This window comes from Catharus ustulatus, chromosome 5 (assembly GCF_009819885.2).
Source record: "Catharus ustulatus isolate bCatUst1 chromosome 5, bCatUst1.pri.v2, whole genome shotgun sequence".
Classification (NCBI taxonomy): Eukaryota; Metazoa; Chordata; class Aves; order Passeriformes; family Turdidae; genus Catharus; species Catharus ustulatus.
Window position 1 is genome coordinate 34,032,673 of NC_046225.1, and position 19,436 is coordinate 34,052,108.

The window sequence follows — 19,436 nt, forward strand, 5'->3', positions numbered from 1 at the left end:
AACTTTTCAGAATATTTTTTATTATTCAGACGATGCACCTCATTTAAAGTAGTATCTATTAATTAAGTAGGATTTGAGGCCTGTTGACTATCTTTGAACAGAGAGGAATAAGGCTTCTTAATTTCTAAGCTTGAGGAACTCACAAGACAGTCACAGTGTATTTTTTAATTGCTCAAGATGACTGCTGCACTGCAGATACTGTAAGGACTAACATGACATATTGTAAGGACAAGCAAGACTTCAAGCATTAGCATTCATAGTGCATCTCCTTGACACAATTCAGTACTGCTGAGATGTAAGATCTCAAAGCCTGGGAGAATCTCCCCAGATATATTTGGAGAAAATACTCTACATGCAACATTTCTGCTTTGTTTAGAGAAAAGCATTGCATTGCTTGGCACTTGAGATTTATATGACCACAGTCCCTTGGTACATTATCAGCTCTTCTAGGAGGCACCCTTGCTGTAAAATTATGACCATACGTAAAAAAATATAAAAACCCAAACCAAACCAAGCAAGCAAACAAACCAACCAACCAACCAACCAACCAGCCTCCCCCCAACCCAAATAAACCCTCTCTAGCCGGGATCTATCAATACCTGTCAGAAAGGAATGTTTCCAAACGTTACACTGACACCCAACTTGGAAAAAATCTACAAGATTAATAAAGGCAGGAAGGGTAAAGAGGAACTTTTCTGCATCATAAAATATGTTGCTTGCTACAAGCTGTGTCTATAGGGTACTTAATAACTCTCAGAAAGATCTTATTGCACATTTTCTATCGATACCACTATGATTTGTGGTTCTATTGTAAATGCATTGTTTTTCTACTGTACTTTATACCATAATGATAAGAACCACAGAGGGGACTTTCTAGGGGCACACGATGACAGATACCAGTTTCAATAGGTAACAATCAATTCCAGATCTGGAACTTAGACTTTGGCAGAAATACAGATGGAGGAATCTTAATCTCTGCTGTAGGACTAAAGAACAGCAAGAAATGAGACAACTGTAGCTCAGAAATTTTTTCTCTGTATGGAGATTACTATTTCTATGGTACTTTGGCCATGTGCACTTGCCTAGACTATTCCAGATGACTTCAGACAAATTTTCTCAGACCAGGTCTAGAAGGTGGATTCCCTTTGATTAAATTACTGCAGAGTAAAGCATAAGATGCCATCGTTTTGAAAAATTCTTATTTGCTGTAGCCACACATCAGAACACAAACAACTTTTAGGAATAACTGATACAGTAATTTCATGTCTATAAGGTGCACCCTTTTGACTAAAATTTTCCCCCGAACCCAGAAGTGCGCCTTATAGTCCGGTGCGCCTTATCTGATGTACAAAGTTCAGAAATTTGCAAACCTGGAAGTGCGAGCTGCGAGCTGAGCGGGGGAAACCAGGAACTGGTGTGGCCACTGGCTGGGGAGAAGCAGGGGAAAGTGGCACGGCCACGGGGAAGCGCCAAGAAGCGCCCCGGGAAAGCGCCGAGAAACAGCAAAAAAGCACCGCGAAAAAACACCGCAGGAAAGCGGTGAAAAAGCCCCACGGGAAAGCACCGAAAAGTGGCAAAAAAGCACTGCAGAAAAGCGGCAAAAAAGCGGCAAAAAAGGGCTGTGAGAAAGCGTGGAAAAGCAGCGAAAAAGCGCTGCAGAAAAGTGGCGAAAAAGCGCCGCAGGAAAGTGCTGAAAAGCGGTGAAAAAGCGGTGAAAAAGTGCTGTGGAAAAGTGACGAAAATGAGGCAAAAAAGCACCCTGGGAAAGCTCCAAAAAGCAGCGAAAAAGCGCCATGGGAAAGCACGGAAAAGCAGTGAAATAGCACCACAGAAAAGTGGCGAAAAAGCGCCCCAGGAAAGCACTGAAAAGTGGTGAAAAAGTGCTGTGGAAAAGCAGCGAAAAAGTGATGAAAAAGCGCCATGGGAAAGTGGCAAAAAGCAGCGAAAAAACACCACTGGAAAGTGCTGAAAAGTGGCGAAAAAACACGGCGAAAAAGTGCTGCGGTGAAAAAGTGGCGAAAAAGTGCTGCGGAAAAGTGGCCAAAATGCGGCGAAAAAGCACCCTGGAAAAGCACCGAAAAGCGGCGAAAAAGCACCGTGGGAAAGCGGTGAAAAAGCAGCGAAAAAGCGCCGCGGGAAAGTGGCGAAAAAGCACCACGGGAAAGCAACGAAAAAGCAGCGAAAAAGCGGCATGTAAAAGCGGCGAAAAAGCAGTGAAAAAGCGCCGCAGGAAAGCACTGGGAAGCGGCGCCGCTGCCGGCTGAGAGGAAGCCAGGACGCAGCGCGGCCGCGCGATGGGAGCCAGGAGCTGTGAGCCGTGCCAGCCGGCGCCGGGGGCAGGCGGGAGTGCCGGGGCCCGCTGCACGGGGAGGGCGCCTGGGGCTGCGTTTAAAGGCTACACCAGTCTTTGAAAAATGTTTGCAAATTGAGCACCTGCCAATAATTTGTTACTTTGTTGCACGTCGCGCTGCTCCTCGCTGCAAAAAAATAGTGCGCCTTATAGTCTGGTGCACCTTATATGATTAACAAAGTTGCGAAAGTTGCCGACTCCCGAGGGGTGCACCTTATAATCCGGTGTGCCTTATGGTCGTGAAATTACTGTACTTAAAAACCCTCGTTGAAATAAAATCAGTAATCACCAGTAATCACTACAGTCTAGTTAACAGTTTTGTACAGATATATATTACGCGTAATATTGAAAGCTCTCCTGCTTTCTACCACTTAGAAGTATACACCATCCTGTGTTAAAATAATTTTGCAAAACTAACTAGCTACATAGCCATGTTAATAATGAACTCCAGACTTCCAAAAACGATGAGGCTAAACTTTTTTAAAAGTAACAGCTTGCTCTCGAGAAATTAAAAAAAAAAAAATTGATGCTTTTATATTCTTCTGTCTATGTGCTGGTTGCATCAGAGAAGTGTAGATTTTAGCAACCATGGAAGAAAGAGAAATAATCTTAGATTTATTTGTATTGAAAAACAATTTATTTCAATCTCGATTTTTTCCTTAATAAAATAATCAGTACATTTGAGACACATCAATATCAAAATATTAATTTTAGACTCTTTTAAGAAAAGAGTTACCTACTTGTAGAAAAGTCTTGACACAAAATGCAGTCTGAAATAAGAGGAGATTTACATATGCTATGTTTTTAATAGAGTTACATTCCCTGGAACTTTCTTTGAAAAAGGAGTTGAGCGAAGAAGGCAGAAGTTTGTAGAATACAGAAATTCAAGTAAAATTTTAGAATAATTAAAAATTATACTTTTTTTTTCCAAACAAAAAATACATTATTCTAATTGATTAGAATTATTTAAGGAGGTGAAAGTAGATAAAAATGGAGATGTGTTCAATGTGCTGCATATTCTACAAAATAAGAATAATTATTAAAATTATTATTCCCTGACCATTCCCAACCTGAGCAAACAAATATTATTGCAATACTTATCTCACACAGAAAAATGTTTTTACAATAATGGATTGTCATAATTTAAGATTTAAAATATTCCTGCTTCTGTTCATAAATTTCAGCAGTCAAATTCAGAAGTAAAAAATAACAGAAGTTTGGCAGTGATGAAAACAGCTGGATTCAGAGAATTTATGTATGTTATAATGAGTAACATCTCTTAAATTATATTAAATTATATTAAATAATCATAATAAGCAATAAAATATATGACTGATAAATGGGAATATTTCAAATTAAAAACTTATAAACTAAATCTAAAGCTCTAAATGAGTATTATTTAAAACGCCATAGCCAGAGTCTTGCATTTATCAAGAGGAAGCTTTGAAGAGTTAGAGTTCAACAGAGAAGTTCAATTCTGGCAAGTTAATGGAGTTTTAGCATGTTTTTTCCTGAAAACTGCTGCAATCTTTTTGCTTAATGTAATCTATCTCATTTCAGTTAATGGCATTGAAGCATCCTAAAGCTAAATGACTGAGGCAGGATTGAGATCAAAAGTAGCTCTCAGACAGAAAAATGCTAAGTACTATATTACAGACTTCCATAATTTCTTTGCATTTACAAAAATTGAGATGAAATCATTGAAAGTCCCTTTTTGCTACATGTTGCATGTTGCCTAGAATTATAATTTCTGACTTGTTTTATCACCTGCTGTGCAGCACAGCTCATGGAGTCAAAAAGGCGCAAGTGATAACATGGCCCTAATCCATGCCAAGCTTCTCAACTGCTAGAACAGGCAACAGAGCATCACACAACCTTTCTCCCTGAGAAATGCTGTGTCCACCAGCACATAGAGGGGCATTAAGGGCTGATTTCAACACACTAATTGTGCTAGCTTTTGGATATATCTATTTATTACACACTTATTAGTAGAATAAGGATCATTTGTAATGCATGGTTATCAGTGCAATCACTGATGAAAGAGTCAAACTCATGCTGTGGATTTGGCTTGAAGCCCTGGGTATTTTATGAAAGTTTAAGATATCATTAAGAAAAATCCATTGTTTTCAAAATAATTACTTCCCTGCTGAGAAAACATCCCCCAGTCTGACAAACTAGTATGTTAACTTAGCATAAGAAAACAATCTTTTGACTTTTTTTTTTTTTTTTTTTTACTAGGACGGTAGAAACACTACTAAGAACTAAGAAATCAAGTGTGCAAAAATGTTTATTGATGGGAAGTCAAACATGCTTAGAGAACAAAAGTTTTTTTTTTTTTTTTTAATTAAAACAAGGTATCAGGAATTTCATATGACTCCACAAACACATACTTTAATGTGTTTAATAAAATATTTAATGTTTAATAAAATATTTAGGTCCCACTGGAGTTAAAAATAACCTGGCAGTTATCATTGAGAACTTTTCTTGTTTTTACACAAGACTGAATTTGGAACTACTGACACTTTGCAAGAGAGTACAAGAATCTTATGTATCTGTGTCAAGACTGCTGCTCCTTTTCTGAGATACACTGACTTAGCCAGGCAAACATGTACTACTCTGGACTCATTCTCCTTTGGGCTCTTCTGATCCCTCCACAAGTGGAAACAAGAAAAAAAGTTGCCTCAGAGGGATAAATTTCCCAAACTCCCCTTCTGGACTGATTTATGTTGCACCTTAACCCTCTCTGAAGTTAGCCTAGGGGTGTGACAGACAGGGCTGCTGCATGTGCCGCATATTTTAATTTTGCTATGCTGTTATAACCAATTGCTCTGAACAGCATAGACAGTGACTAGTACTGAGATTTACTGTAACATTTAGTTTGAATAGGAAGTGGTTGGTTTCCAGCAACAGGAGGAAGAATGGAAGAAGGTAAATGAACTAAATGTTTGATGAATATTTTAGTCCTGGACCAAAAATCTTGTTTTCAATGTAGTCCCTATTCAAACTTCCTTGGCTTGTTATCCAGTCGGCTCTTCAGCTGCATGAATTGCAGTCACAGTTGGGGTGATCAGGCAAAACACAGCCTTTGAGCAGCTAAAATCCTTACTTTTTCTCCTGAAATATTGAGTACTTAGATATAGATCCTGATATAGAAGGCCTTTTCCTACAGGATCAGCAGGATTCTATATTTTATAGTCTTCAGGTCTTTTACCATTTTCATACCTTGTGTTGTATGCTGAAAAATAATCTTGTCTAGATGTTCCCTTATGTATGAATCAGTCTTGGTTTAGAAAGAACAAGTTTTTCAAGTAATTTTTTCCAGTATGAAGGCGATTAGGCACCTCAGTGAGATGCATGCAAGATTGGATTGAAAAATCTGTATTTGAAACAGGAAATAATTTAGGATAATAATACAGTAATTTCACGACTATAAGGCGCACCCTTTTGACTAAAATCTCCCCCCAAAACCGGAAGTGCGCCTTATAGTCCGGTGCGCCTTATCTGATCTACAAAGTTGCGACATTTGCCACCCCGGAAGTGAGAGCCCGCGCGGGGCGTCCCCGCCGGCATTGGGGCCTCCCCCGCGTGGGGCGGACCCGCCGGCATCGGAGCCTCCCCCGCACGGGGCCGGCCCACCGGCAATGGGGCTTCCGCCGCGCGGGGCGGGACCGCCGCAATCGGGGCGTGCCCGCCGGCATCGGGGCGTCCCCGCCGGCATCGGGGCCTCCCCCACGTGGGGCGGGCCCGCCGGCATCGGGGCCTCCCCCGCGTGGGGCGGGCCCGCCGGCATCGGGGCCTCCGCCGCGCGGGGCGGGCCCGCCGCCATCGGGGCGTCCCCGCTGGCATCGCGGCGTCCCCGCCGGCATCGGGGCCGCCCCCGCACGGGGCGTCCCCGCCGGCATCGGGGCCTCCCCCGCGCGGGGCGGGCCCGCCAGCATCGGGGCCTCCGCCGCGCGGGGCGGGCCCGCCGCCATCGGGGCGTCCCCGCCGGCATCGCGGCGTCCCCGCCGGCATCGGGGCCTCCCCCGCGTGGGGCGGGTCCGCCGGCATCGGGGCCTCCCCCGCGCGGGGCGTCCCCGCGGGCATCGGGGCCTCCCCACGCGGGGCGGGCCCGCCGGCATCGGGGCCTCCGCCGCGCGGGGCGGGCCCGCCGCCATCGGGGCGTCCCCGCCGGCATCGCGGCGTCCCCGCCGGCATCGGGGCCTCCCCCGCGCGGGGCGTCCCCGCCGGCATCGGGGCCTCCCCCGCCGGCATCGGGGCCGCCCCCGCACGGGGCGTCCCCGCCGCCATCGGGGCCTCCCCCGCGCGGGGCGGGCCCGCCGCCATCGGGGCCTCCGCCGCGCGGGGCGGGCCCGCCGCCATCAGGGCGTCCCCGCCGGCATCGCGGCGTCCCCGCCGGCATCGGGGCCTCCCCCGTGCGGGGCGGGCCCGCCGGCATCGCGGCGTCCCCGCCGGCATCAGGGCCTCCCCTGTGCGGGGCGGGCCTACCGGCATCGGGGCCTCCCCCGCGCGGGGCGGGCCCACCGCCATCGGGGCCTCCGCCGCGCGGGGCGGGCCCGCCGCCATTGGGGCGTCCCCGCCGGCATCGCGGCGTCCCCGCCGGCATCGGGGCCTCCCCCGCACGGGGCCGGCCCGCCAGCAATGGGGCCTCCGCCGCGCGGGGCGGGCCCGCCGCCATCGGGGCGTCCCCGCCGGCATCGGGGCCTCCCCCGCGCGGGGCCAGCCCGCCGGCATCGGGGCCTCCCCTGCGCGGGGCGGGCCCGCCGGCATCGGGACGGCTCCCGTGCGGGGGGTGTGAAAGCCGCAGGAATCGGATCGGCCGCCGCGCGGGGGGGGCGAAAGCCGCCGGAAGCACAGCGGCCGCCGCGCGGGGGGGGTGAAAGTCGCCGGAAGCACAGCGGCCGCCGCGCGGGGGGGGCGAAAGCCGCCGGAAGCACAGCGGCCGCCGCGCGGGGGGGGGTGAAAGCCGCCGGAAGCACAGCGGCCGCCGCGCGGGGGGTGGAAAGCCGCCGGAATCGGAGCGGCTGCCGCGCGGGGAGGGGGCAAGCAGTTGGAATCGGGGCAGCGGCGGCACGGGGCAAGCCTGCCGGCATTGGGTCACCCGGAGCGCCAGGGAACTCCCAGAACAGCGGGGCCCTGGGGATGCTGCACGGAGCGGCGGTGGGCATAGCCCGGCCCTGCCGGGTACAGGCAGGCCCGGGAGCCAATGGCTACCGGATTGAGGCGGGGCCTCGGCCAGCAAGCACGCGGGAGGAGCTGGGGGCGGAGCCTCGCTGCAAAAAAAAAAACCGGTGCGCCTTATAGACCGGTGCGCCTTATCTGATCTACAAAGTTGCAAAATGTGCCGGCTCCCGGGGGGTGCGCCTTATATTCCGGTGCGCCTTATGGTCGTGAAATTACTGTAATTTCAAATATGAAATGTAATCAAGGAGAGAGAAGCTAAGATGAATGCAATCTATTTATGAGGAGACAGGTGAGGTGGTTGCCTCCGTAAATTCTACTTCGCTCTTTCTGTGAGTTATTCAAGCTTTCAGAAAAGGCATAAAGTAAGAAAAAATCTCTGTGGAATTGGTGGGGGATAGTTTAGTTTTTTTCACATTATATTATTGAGAGCATAATTTCCTAACCTTTACTATCTGAATGTTAGTTAATACATTCATGAATTTAAAAAATTAACATTTTGGATTTACCGCTTGAGTACTCTAACCAATTGGAATTTATGTTAATTCTATTAGCTAAAACTGAAAAAGTATGCATCTTTAGATCAAAGTTTTAATTTCTCTCTAAACCTTGATCATCTATCAGTTTGTTACTTCCCACATCAGTCATGAGCTGTTTGCCCCAAAATTATAATCAATAAAGGATTCATGTTATTCAGCCTGTAATTAACCTCTTCTTGCTTTCAGTTCAAACGGCTTTGTGGATGTGTGGGTACCTTTAAGTAGTAAAAGATTTGTTAGGAAACTATCTAAGTCATTATGGTAACCAATATGAAGCAGGAATTGCAACCTTAAAAGAAAAGCAATTTTACTTACATTTTTAAAAACTGTGTCATTCTCTCATAACTGATGCAAAATATTAATTTGGGGGGCTCTAATTCAGAAAAGTTCCTGGTGATCATAATCAGATCAATAATTTATTTGCAATTTTGAAAATTGAGTGCCTAAATTTTGGCCACATGAATTCTGACTGATAAGTAGAGAAATCACAATTATTCCCCTAAATGGGGCTGATGGAGTTGCAACAAGTCATTTTCACCTCACTCAGTAATCAGCTTCCCTGTTACCTAACGGCATCTTGTCAGTATAATGAAAACAGCAGTTCAGTGGAAAAAAAGAAAAATATCACCTGTGGGTCCACGAATAAAGGAGATAAGACGGAAGAAAGCAGCAGGTTGGACATACAGATATTACGGTCCTTACTGGTGCACTGCACACATTGTAGCCAGGGAAACAAAGGAGACAAAGGACCAGTTACATTTATTTGTTTTAGTAACTGACAGTCCTAATTCTATAAATAATCATTTAAGTCTAAGCAGAAAGTAATACTATAAAAATATGCGCTTTCCTCAATTTAACTAAGTTATACATTCTTTATAGCTGTTTCTTTTGAGTGGTGATTATAGCATTACTGTGGCATCTAAATGCCTTCCAGCAGCTCACTGGGAATGTAGTTACTAATTGCTATGTTATATTTTATTAGAGGGTTTGATCTTGCAAAATGCTGTAAGAGTTGCATTTGGAACAAAGACAAATCACCATTTGTCAGCATCAGAATTTCAGGAATGGACTGAAAAGTGCATATTTCCTCCAATCTGTTACATTTCATTCCACACACGTATACGTTTTCAGCAGTCTAGTTCTCTCTCTCCTTTAAAAACATTGAGGAAGAACTTCCAATATTGTAAAACTGAGGATTTGTGTCACTTGTTGGAATGAGCTACAATGTTCATAATGCTTAATCTAGGGTTTTTTTCCCCTTTCAGCTGACTTACAGAAATTAAATTGCTGGTAATACAAAGGATTTTGTTTTCTTGTAGCTAATTTTTATTACCTCTAGTGCTTTTGACAAAACTGTTCAATTTATAGCAGCCACAGAAATTTGTTCCTAAGAATCAACAGGAAGGCTTACATGCAGAACAAAGGACAGCTCTGCTATGGCACAGGAATTGAATGGATATCCCAGGCAGTCTTTTCTAGCATTGTATGACCCCAAAAGAGCCAAGAGGAAAGCACAACAGCTTGGGAAGCTGCATTTTTAGGAATCTTATACTGCAATTTTTTTTCACTGTTTAACAAAGCTAAATGCTAGCGATAGGTATGAAATGTAAATGAGATGCAGTAAACTAGCCTTGGCTCTGAAGTGCATTAATTTTCCTAAAAGAGTAAGTGTTAAGAATTGTTATGGTTTGAAAATCGATCTTGGGAAATTGTTGCAATGACAGTGTAATCAATCAGAGAGTGTCTGTGTACAGTACTGCATTACAGGTTTATACATTCATGGTTGTTAATGTAAAAGAAAACCTCTTCCATAACATTGTGTGTGTATATATCTGCCTATATCTATAGCTAATTTCTGTCTATATCCACACACTTGTGTATATTCATATATGCAAATATGAAGATACATCAAATTATATAATCACTTTTATTTTACTAATGATTGACACCATTGTCCCACTAACAATTCATTATTACTATAGCTCAGCTTTAAAGACAGACCATGCATGTTGTTTATATGTGCTGTCAGCTGCTTTCATCCAACCAAATACTTTATTAAATAGCTGAAAGCTCACCAGTAGCCCTATGAACAGTCCAAACAGACTGTCCCAGCTTTCAGTGGATGAGTTATGACATTCAGTCATATGCCTGAAACTAAGTCATGAGTAGAAAAGTGCATTTAATTTCTGTAAAGTCAGTTGTTAAGTATCTGCTGAGAAAAAATTAAAGCTTATACCAAGGTAACAGTGCTAAGAAAGACTGATAAATTATTATGCATTTATTCTTTTCTCTCATTATTTTCTCTTGCCCCTTCTTTTCAGTTTTTCTTCATTTTCCAGCACCCCAGGATCTGTGCATAGAGCTTGATGTTGTTAGAAGAATTGGACTGTAAATCAACATTTGCTTGTTCCTTCATTGTTTGTATGTTACATCTAATTAAAAAAAAAATAAAAATTGAATTTTAAAAACCTTACATTGGTACATGGTGAGTTTAACTTCGTTGCCATAGTGACTACTGCTTATTTCTCAAGCTTAGTCTTTCCACAATAACAAAGCTATCACCCACACATCTCTCTGCTTATTCTTCCTCAGATAAACATTCTAATACACATAGTACCAGAGAGTAAGCACAGTAGACACTGTACTTTAGTGTTTTTATGAAAAAATCACAGAAAAGAATGTGACCTCTGTGTGTGGTGAGAATGTGGAAAAATGTACAAAGGTAGGAGTTAACTTACTGAAAAGAGAAATACGAGTTAGAAGGGATTAATGAATTTCTATAATATTAATCTTATGCTTTTAAAAAATGAAGATATATGACTAATTTTCTGACTTTTCTGAAGTCCTTTTGATCTTAGGCAATGTGCAAACTCACTTTTTAAAGCAACAAATGTTATTACAATTTCTAAAATGAATCTGGTCTAAAAGTTATGTTTCCAAGCTTCCCTACTATTTTTCCTTTGCAGTGCCTCCAATTATGCAGTTTTTCACTTGAGTTACTACCTCCTTTAGGAAAAGAGGGTAAAAAGTTGTTACAGCCACTCCATGTCCTTTTCGAATTCTCCAGTCCCATTCTCTATAGAACTATTGTACAGGGACCTTACAAAATTATAGAAGAACACAAATGGTTTTCATTTACATTAAAAGGGTTGTAATTTATTGTGGAGTCACATATAACATCTGGGATGTTATGAGAGTGTGTAAGAACTGGAGAAGTTCTATCAGTGCATCTTTATAAAGTGCCAAAAACCCCAAAACTGTCATTTATTTGGAACCATGTTATTCGTAAAATTTGGCTTCTTTCAATGAACGTGGGTTTTTTTCCCAGAGAGGAGGAGAGGATTTTAGATGCCTCTTAGTGCTTTGTTTTATAGTTTTACCAAAATGTTATGTTTTATTTGAAAAAAAAAAGCTGAAACAACTAATTTTGAACATTTAATGGCAGAATTTAATTTTCTTATCTCGCAACAGCATTTTACACCAAATTTTATCAAGATTATGGAAAAAAATGTTTTAAAACTTTTTAGAAACCTGAAGGTATCATTTATTTTTTTTTACAAAGTTCAAAACTTATTCACATACAACTCAAACCATGTATTTCCTTGAATTAACTTTTCTTTTTGATCTTGGGAGGAAAAAAAAGCTATGCTATTATTTCAACTCAAATTTCAGTGTTCAGAGAAGCTGTTACACATTTTCCTCATCCATTCATCATACTGGAACTTTACCAAAGCATTTGCAAGCTTTGTTGCCTCTCTTAGCAATCTGGTGCCTGGAGGGAGATAGCTGCAAATGTCATTTCTCTGTCTAACCCGTAGTCAAAAAGAACATTGGCACTAAATCAGTGACTTTGTTTGCCAATGCTATTTTTTTTTTCGTCCTCAGTGCTCTACCAGCTTTTTATTGTTTCCCACCTTCATTGACTTTTGATTTTTTTTTTGGCCTTCTTTTGGACAGAATTGTTGTAATGGGACTTCCTGGGTTGAGCACTCACTCTGGCAAATTTACCTTACTCATCTTACTTGGATATGGAAATATTTCTTTCAGGTTCATGAGGAAAGGTTTTCCAAGAGAGCCATTACTTCAAAGGCAGGCTGTCTGTGTAGATACCCTGTCCCTTGGAGAATTGTTCTGTCCATTACATCATATATATATATATGTATATAAAATTCTGCAACTTAGAAAGACTTATGAGTCTCTTAAGCAGCTTTTTCAGCAGTTGGAATTATCTCTTATCTTTCTCAGCAGATTCATCCTTCCCAGCTTCCCAGTTTTGTCTAGGGGAAGGCAGCTACGGATTTCTTCCAAAACCCTGAATCCAGGAATCTGCAGGGGTGTGCACTAATTGTCATTGAAAGGGGACAGCAAAATTCTGAGCAGGTTTTCTGAAATAATCAGGACACAAGAAAATGCATAGCTCACATGCAGCAACTCCATGAATCCAAGTGCAGTAAAGAATTCATATATTATATTGCAATGAAAGTTTGTTCCTATGGATTTCTGTAGGCTCACAGCAGGGCCTTGATATTTAATACTGAGTCAATCAAATGTAACCTAGTATTACATTTAAAACTCCCAGCATCACAAATTATAAATTCAAAGCAATTCTAAGAAGATGCCAAAGGGGATCAACGGGGTAAAACCTAAGACAATGATATGAATAGCTAGTGATGGTAATCAATTTTTTCTGTTAAAAACTTATGTTATAGTATATTGCGTTCATTTCATATACTGTATGATTCAGACATAGTTACCTGTATATTACCATATGTAATGAAAATCTTAGATTTTAGAAAACTGGCCATCAAATTTTTTGCATGTTTTAAGTGAGAGAGCTGGTAAGATTATCTGAAGGGTTGGCCAGAAAGAGTAATATACTTTTTATTTAAAAAGGAACAGAGCAGAAGTGTAATCATAAAACTCCACAGAATAGAATGAGAACACCCAGGAGTATGCCAGTGTTAGCCAAATTCCAATAGGCCTGGAACATAAAGGAAAATTAGCACCTCCTACTACCTTTTCCTCTGTCAAAATTCGTAGTGAGCCCAGAGAGGAACTCCATTTTGATCCATTTTGATCTCCTAGATTTTATGTCCATCTTATGAATGCGAACTTATTGAGAAAAAGGCTGTTAGTCAAAAAACTAGGCTATAGCCATGTCTTTTTAGAAATGTGACAGAATATGTCAAAGTCAAATTATACTGTACTGTGAAAGTTTGGAAAAGTCAAGAAGTTACAGTATTCTAAAAACCTCTAGATTTTTGATTCAATCACTTTATTTGAAGTAATCTTTCCAATATGTCTAACAATGGGTTTATATGCATTTATTACACATTTATATGCAAAAGTTTTAATGTGCAAACCAGATATATGTCCTTGAAATTATTTGTTAATACATTCAGTTAAAAGATCTCCAGACTGGATATTAATATAAAGTGCACTTCTATATATCTTAGGGACTGGACTGAACCTCAGTTAAAACAATTTCACATTTCAGATCTTAGTTATTACTTCTCTCTTTCAAAAAATGCTGCTGTTCAAACTTAAATATTAGACACAAACGAGCTTCAGTGAACACAGTAAATAAGCTCTCTCATTTTATGTGTATCACATATCAGTCTCTGAGCACTTTACAAGGGAGTATACAGGCTGAGTCATATATGATTTCTTAAGCTTAGCTGAATCAAGGCAATTCCTTCTAAGTTAAAACTTTGAAAGTGAATTTAAAATTGAAGTTCACAGTGATTCAACACATTAATTGCTGGTAAAAGTGATTTGTTTTAGCAAGAGTGTTTGAACCTACTGGCATAGCAGAATATGCTTGGAGAAAGCTAAAATATCAGGGCTAGTGACATTGCTTAGCCTAGTCATAGAACCATAGAATCAATGGAATCTTGACCACAGCAGTTTCTTGAACTCAGTTTTGACTCAGTTACATAACCCTTTCTTTTCTCATTGGATGTAGCCCTGCAACTATCTGTCTCTCCCACACAATTTCCAGGTGAAGAAAAGGGAAAAAACCACAGAAATACTTGGTTTTGGAATCCAAAGACTCACTAGAGTTGTAGAGTTTACTAGAAAATGCATACTTCCATGATTTTTATATTTCTTGGAAGAGAGTTTACAGTTTCTGCAGCACAGTGTTCATGAAAGGTGTTTCTATATGGAAAAGCAAAAATGGTTTTCAGAATGCAAAGTTTAAATCCTAAGACAAGAGAAGGTTCCTTTAAAGCATCAAGTACTCAGGCTCTAGATGAAGTCCAGCTAAGCCTTTTTGATTGGCAAAACCAGTGGCCCACACAATGGGGGCCACCCAAAACAGTTGACCTCATAGCAGGTCAGAGCTAACTAACACTGATGAATTAAGAAGTATTTTCCTTATTAAAAAGTTAGGTTGCAGTTTGACTAGTATATTTACATGGCCATGTCAGCCAAAGCACTGTGCATTCCCATCTTTAGACATTCACTCATTCCTCCCACCGACGTCTGCCTTCACACCAGAACAAGTGCTTGTGTAACCAACTGACAAATAGGACCAATTCCCCCATTCAAATCTCTTCTTTATTGTTAGGTTTATTGTTCTTAAACTGGATCTATGCCACAGTTTAGTTTACCTTTTAGTCTGATATGTGCTTGTGATACATAGGTGTGGGAAGAGAGAAAGGTGGGGAAAGGGATTGCTTAATCGTGTACCATACCTGCCAAGAGGTCTGTGTGATTGTCATTTCAGTGGTCCCAGCAGTGGCTGCTTGCAATGTGAATACAGAGGATCGGTGTAAAGAGCTGTAAACAGAACACTTAAAGGAAGTAGAGACTGAGCTTCTTAAACCCAGGCTCACTTGGAACTTGTCTTCCTGTTGTTCTGGAAACAGCACTGTATAAAAGGTGGTTTTTAATAGCATTGCATAAGGAACATATTTATCTCAGTTTCTGTCTAATCAAAGCGCTTCATCTGATCTTGAATTCTGGCTAACTATACAGCACAGCAGCAGAATAGTTTGAGGTATAATTAACTCCTGTTAGCAGGGATCTTCTTCCAAAGACCACTGAAAAATCAGCATAGCTTTCAGATTAGATCAGTAATGGCAGAAGAAGAATGAAGCCTTCAGCGAGATTTTCAAGGCTCTCTGTGCTACCCTGAACTAAAAACACAGATTGGAGTGGTGTTTGGTGGAAAGAGGATATGGTTTAAGAAATCATTTAAAAATACAGGTTCTGAGCAGAGAGGTTTCGTATGTCTCTTTATTTCGCCTAACCGTAATCATAGTCATTGTACAAACAGCACTGCATTTCTAAGAAAACTATCCAAGAAATTAAATGGTAAAACCCTGTGTGACAGGGCTAGCACCAATTTTTAGCTAAAATATTTGAATAACACTTGTGTCCTTAATTTAAAACTAGTAGCATGGCATACATCCTCATCAGAATCATTGCTTTATCATTGCTTTATCATTGCTTTATCACTGCTTTATCGTACCTAATAAGCAAAGAAGTATTTTAAAGCAATCAGAACTCTTTCAAATTCATCCAGCTCTAGAGTTGCAAAAGAATAATTTGTACAGTCAGCACTTTCAATAACAAGTTTTCTAACAAAGGAACCATGCTAAACTGGATTTTACTACTCAAATTATTCTGGTTTATTTAAAAAATAAAAATGCCCCAAACACAAACTTCGACAAACACCTTTACTAAAGCTTAGCCTAGGAACTGATAATTGTCATGCATTTCCTACCACAGGTAGGAAATTATTACTATTCAGATTCCATGTCTCCATGGCCTGTTCTCAGCCCACCATATGTGCCTCAAGTCTCCTCTCATATATCCATAGAGAATAAAACTGTATTACCACAACTCTTGATTGTGCTCCATAAGTGTTGGGCCCCATGGTTCTCCTTCCCATGTTGCACTGCCTAGCTCAGACTAAGAGCATACTTGTTGCCCCATCTATTGATGACGTGGTTGGATGGCTGCTGCAAATGTAGCAGGCAAGCGTGGCTCTTCCATTCTTTTCCTTACTTGGGAAGGATAAAAATGTTTTTTTAAAATTGATAAAAATGCTTTTGCCTGCATACTCCCGATCTTCCCCAAACTTGTAAGAGAACAACTGCACCAAGCTACTGTTATATTCAATGCTTTTCTAACAGTGCTTGTATAACTCAAATATAGTTTAAAAGGTCTATCTAAAAGCTTCTTACACCAAATTTGGTTAGCAGAATGAAGTAAGTGACAATACTTCTATATGAAAGGTTACTTGGATCTTCCTTAATGGATTAATAAAAGCAATAAACGACAACATGTCAGCATTGAAACATTTGCAAAGTAAAAAGGCTTTTCCAGAAACTGGGGCTGCTGTTCAAGCTTAAATATGCACTTACTGAAGTCAAATTAGACAAAATCCACTGTTTTCCCTTCATCTGCCATGCCAGCAGTTTGCTTGGTATGATAACCATCTTCGTAGAAGGCTATCAGGTTGGTAAAGTATGCCTTCCCATTTAAGAGCCTGTGTTGACTACTCCTGATCACCTTCCTGTCTTTCAAAGTCCACAAGAATCAGGGCCTGTCTGTGAATGTGAGGCTTCTTCTGGCATCATCTACCTCTTCCCTGAGCAGGCAGCCTGTAGCAGACACTCCCTACACTGTCATCCATACTCTTGTTGTTTAATCCTCTCCCATAAGTTCTCAGTTGGCTCCTCGTCCATCTTCAGAAGGTGTCCACATACTCCAACTGTTCTCTGCCAAAAAGGAGCCTTAAAGGCAACTCCAGTTCTTTGTCTTCCTATCCTATCCTATCCTTCTTAAAGGGCTTGTGTCCCTCCACTGCACTATTGCAGCCATGGGAGCTATCCCACTATATTGCCGTGATCCCAACAAGACCACAGCCCTGCAGTCCCATGCACTTCTCTGCTTACTCACATTTATTCCCCATGCTGCACACATTTGTGTGCAGGCACTTCAGAGACATTTTGGACATGCCATTTCCCAGAAAGGATCGGGGAATTTTTCCCAAATTGGTGTCTTGTAGGCACTTCCTTTCTTCCTGAAAATGCTTAAGGTCGTTTAAGCTCTTTACTGTGGTTTTTCTTGTGTTTGCATTCACTCACACCACTCTAGGCTCTTTACTGTAAAGGTCTGTCCCTAACTCCCTCACAGGTTGCTGGCAATGGTCTTAATTGAATCATCCTCAGTTCAAAGCCCTTCTTAGGAAGTCAGATGTCCTGCTGGCAAAGATACATTTGCCTCACCTAGCGAGGTACATCCCATGTCTCCCATGCAGATGCTGATGCTCTGACAGGGTCCCACAGGCAAAGAAACCAAAACCCTCTTGCTAAAACAAATTTCACAGTCAGGACTGCTTAGTTTGTTTATTCTAACAACATGGTCTAAAAGTGAGAACTGCTAAAGGTTAAGGATTTTATGTAAATTTATAAAATTCACTTGAAGTCAGAATTTTAACATGCTTCTATAAATGATAGTAAACATATATATCGATATTCTACTATATAGAATTTAAGACTTCAGATGCTAACCTATAATGTGCATGTCCCACTTAAAAGAATAACCTTATTTAAATAACAGGTGATCAGCTTATCCAATACCATTTCACTCTCAGAAAGCTTCAGCAAATTTGTCAGGACTGAGTGAAAATCTTCAAGGAATTCAAAAGTCAAGGTATTTAATTTCCTTATGTTACCCTAATCCTAGACAAGATAAAATCTGTGGGTTTAAAAAACCAATCTGACAGCTTCAGAGATGGATCTAATTTACCTGCCTCATCCATGCCACAAAATTCTGAACAATATCAGAGATGTTTCTGCAGCATTTAACTAATATTAATGAGATCAAGCTCAAGCTATATAATTTTGTGAAGTCACTTGGTTATCTGCATGTATAAATTCCACTACAATAACCATTAATATTTGAATTCAAGTTTCTGTATGTTGACTTTAAAGTGCCCTTATCTAATTCTGGAGATACTTGTTTTTAAGCAACAGCTTGCAGTGCTTTTGATCATTATTACTTATGTTCCTGCTAAAGGTGCACCTCTACCAGGTACATGCAGAGCCTGTGCTGCAGAATGAGATTCCTTACTGCCTGAAATGAATTTCAAATGTAAACTACCAATGCTGTCTGATTGTTAGTGATCTTCTTTTGGGGTTTTGTTTGGGGTTTTTTTTGGTTTCGGTTTTTTTTGTTTTTGTTTTTTTTTAAAGTAAAAAAAACAGCAGTAGTAGTAATCATCACCACCACCATCATCACCATCATCACCATCATCATCATCACCACCACCAAAATAAAAAGCCCACACTTTTGCTAGTGATGAATTGCTAGTGCCCTCTTAAATTTTCTGTGAAGCAAATTGGTTTAAATCAGTAAGCCAGGTAGCTCAGCAGATAGATTTAACTTGTAATTGTGTCAAGAAAGCACATCAGAGTAAAACTCACAGAAGAACTTAAGAGGATAACCATACTGGAAGAAGCAGCTGAAGATGACTTTTAAATTTGTCCCTTGGACAAATGCAGATGTTCAGACATGTATTGCACCTTAGTGTCACTTAAAACAAGTAACTCACCCAAAGCTCATTGAAGTCAATGGGAAGCTTTTCAGTAACCCTCCAGGGTTTTAGGTGAGGGTCTAAGGCTTTTACTCATCACCTGTCTAACTACAGGCATATCAGTATGATGACTGACATCCAGGTGACTACTGGTGTGCCCAAAATGATAATAAGTCAAAGCTTAATTGAAGAGCCTCAAACTTTACAGTCATAATAATAATGGAAATAAAAATCAGAAAAGGCAATCCAGTCCTGTGTCTTATGTCTCTTAATTATACAACATTTACTAGTCTTCAAGAGAAAGGAGTGAAGACTTTTCCACATATATCTCCAAGTATAGTACAAACAAAGATTATAGGCAAGTGAGAGGATCTAAGGGTAAGGATACAAAGTGGGTTATCCAATGTCTCCTCTAGCTGAATGTCTCTGGTGGCTGATCACCAAGAGGAACTTTTCTCTAGATATGTAAGCTAAGGCGACATTTAGATTACATGAATTAAAATTATAGAAATAGCTTTAAATGAAGAGGGGTGAATAACAATAAGCAACAACTACATTTTCAACTTCTCTATTGCCTGAAACATCTTCACATTGCCAGTCACTATTTCTGCAAGACCTGTATGGCCACTCACCCATATGTTTAAGCACACATTCAATAGGATCTTTCAAGGACATGTTTCCACAGACAGTTTTTATTAAGAAACAACATAAACAGCATAATAAAAACTTAGGAGAGTTTCATAGCTTAGGAGAGGCTGAGACGGGGGAAACATTGCAAAGGGAAAAACAGCAGCACTGTGTGGATATGAGCCAA

At 41.3% G+C, this 19,436-nt stretch overlaps 1 protein-coding gene across 3 annotated transcripts in view; it reads right to left on the minus strand.

The window, feature by feature from the left end:
* NPY1R (neuropeptide Y receptor Y1) overlaps positions 1-19,436 on the minus strand; it is a 49,273-nt gene that overhangs the window by 18,981 nt on the left and 10,856 nt on the right. The window contains exon 4 of one of the 3 annotated variants that reach the window (XM_033061048.1): positions 10,037-10,502. The exons of the other annotated variants lie outside the window; for them this stretch is intronic. Coding sequence (XP_032916939.1) covers positions 10,483-10,502 — 20 coding nt within the window. The 3' untranslated portion in view covers positions 10,037-10,482. Of the gene's footprint in view, positions 1-10,036; positions 10,503-19,436 lie in introns of those variants that run through there. 3 annotated transcript variants of the gene reach the window in all.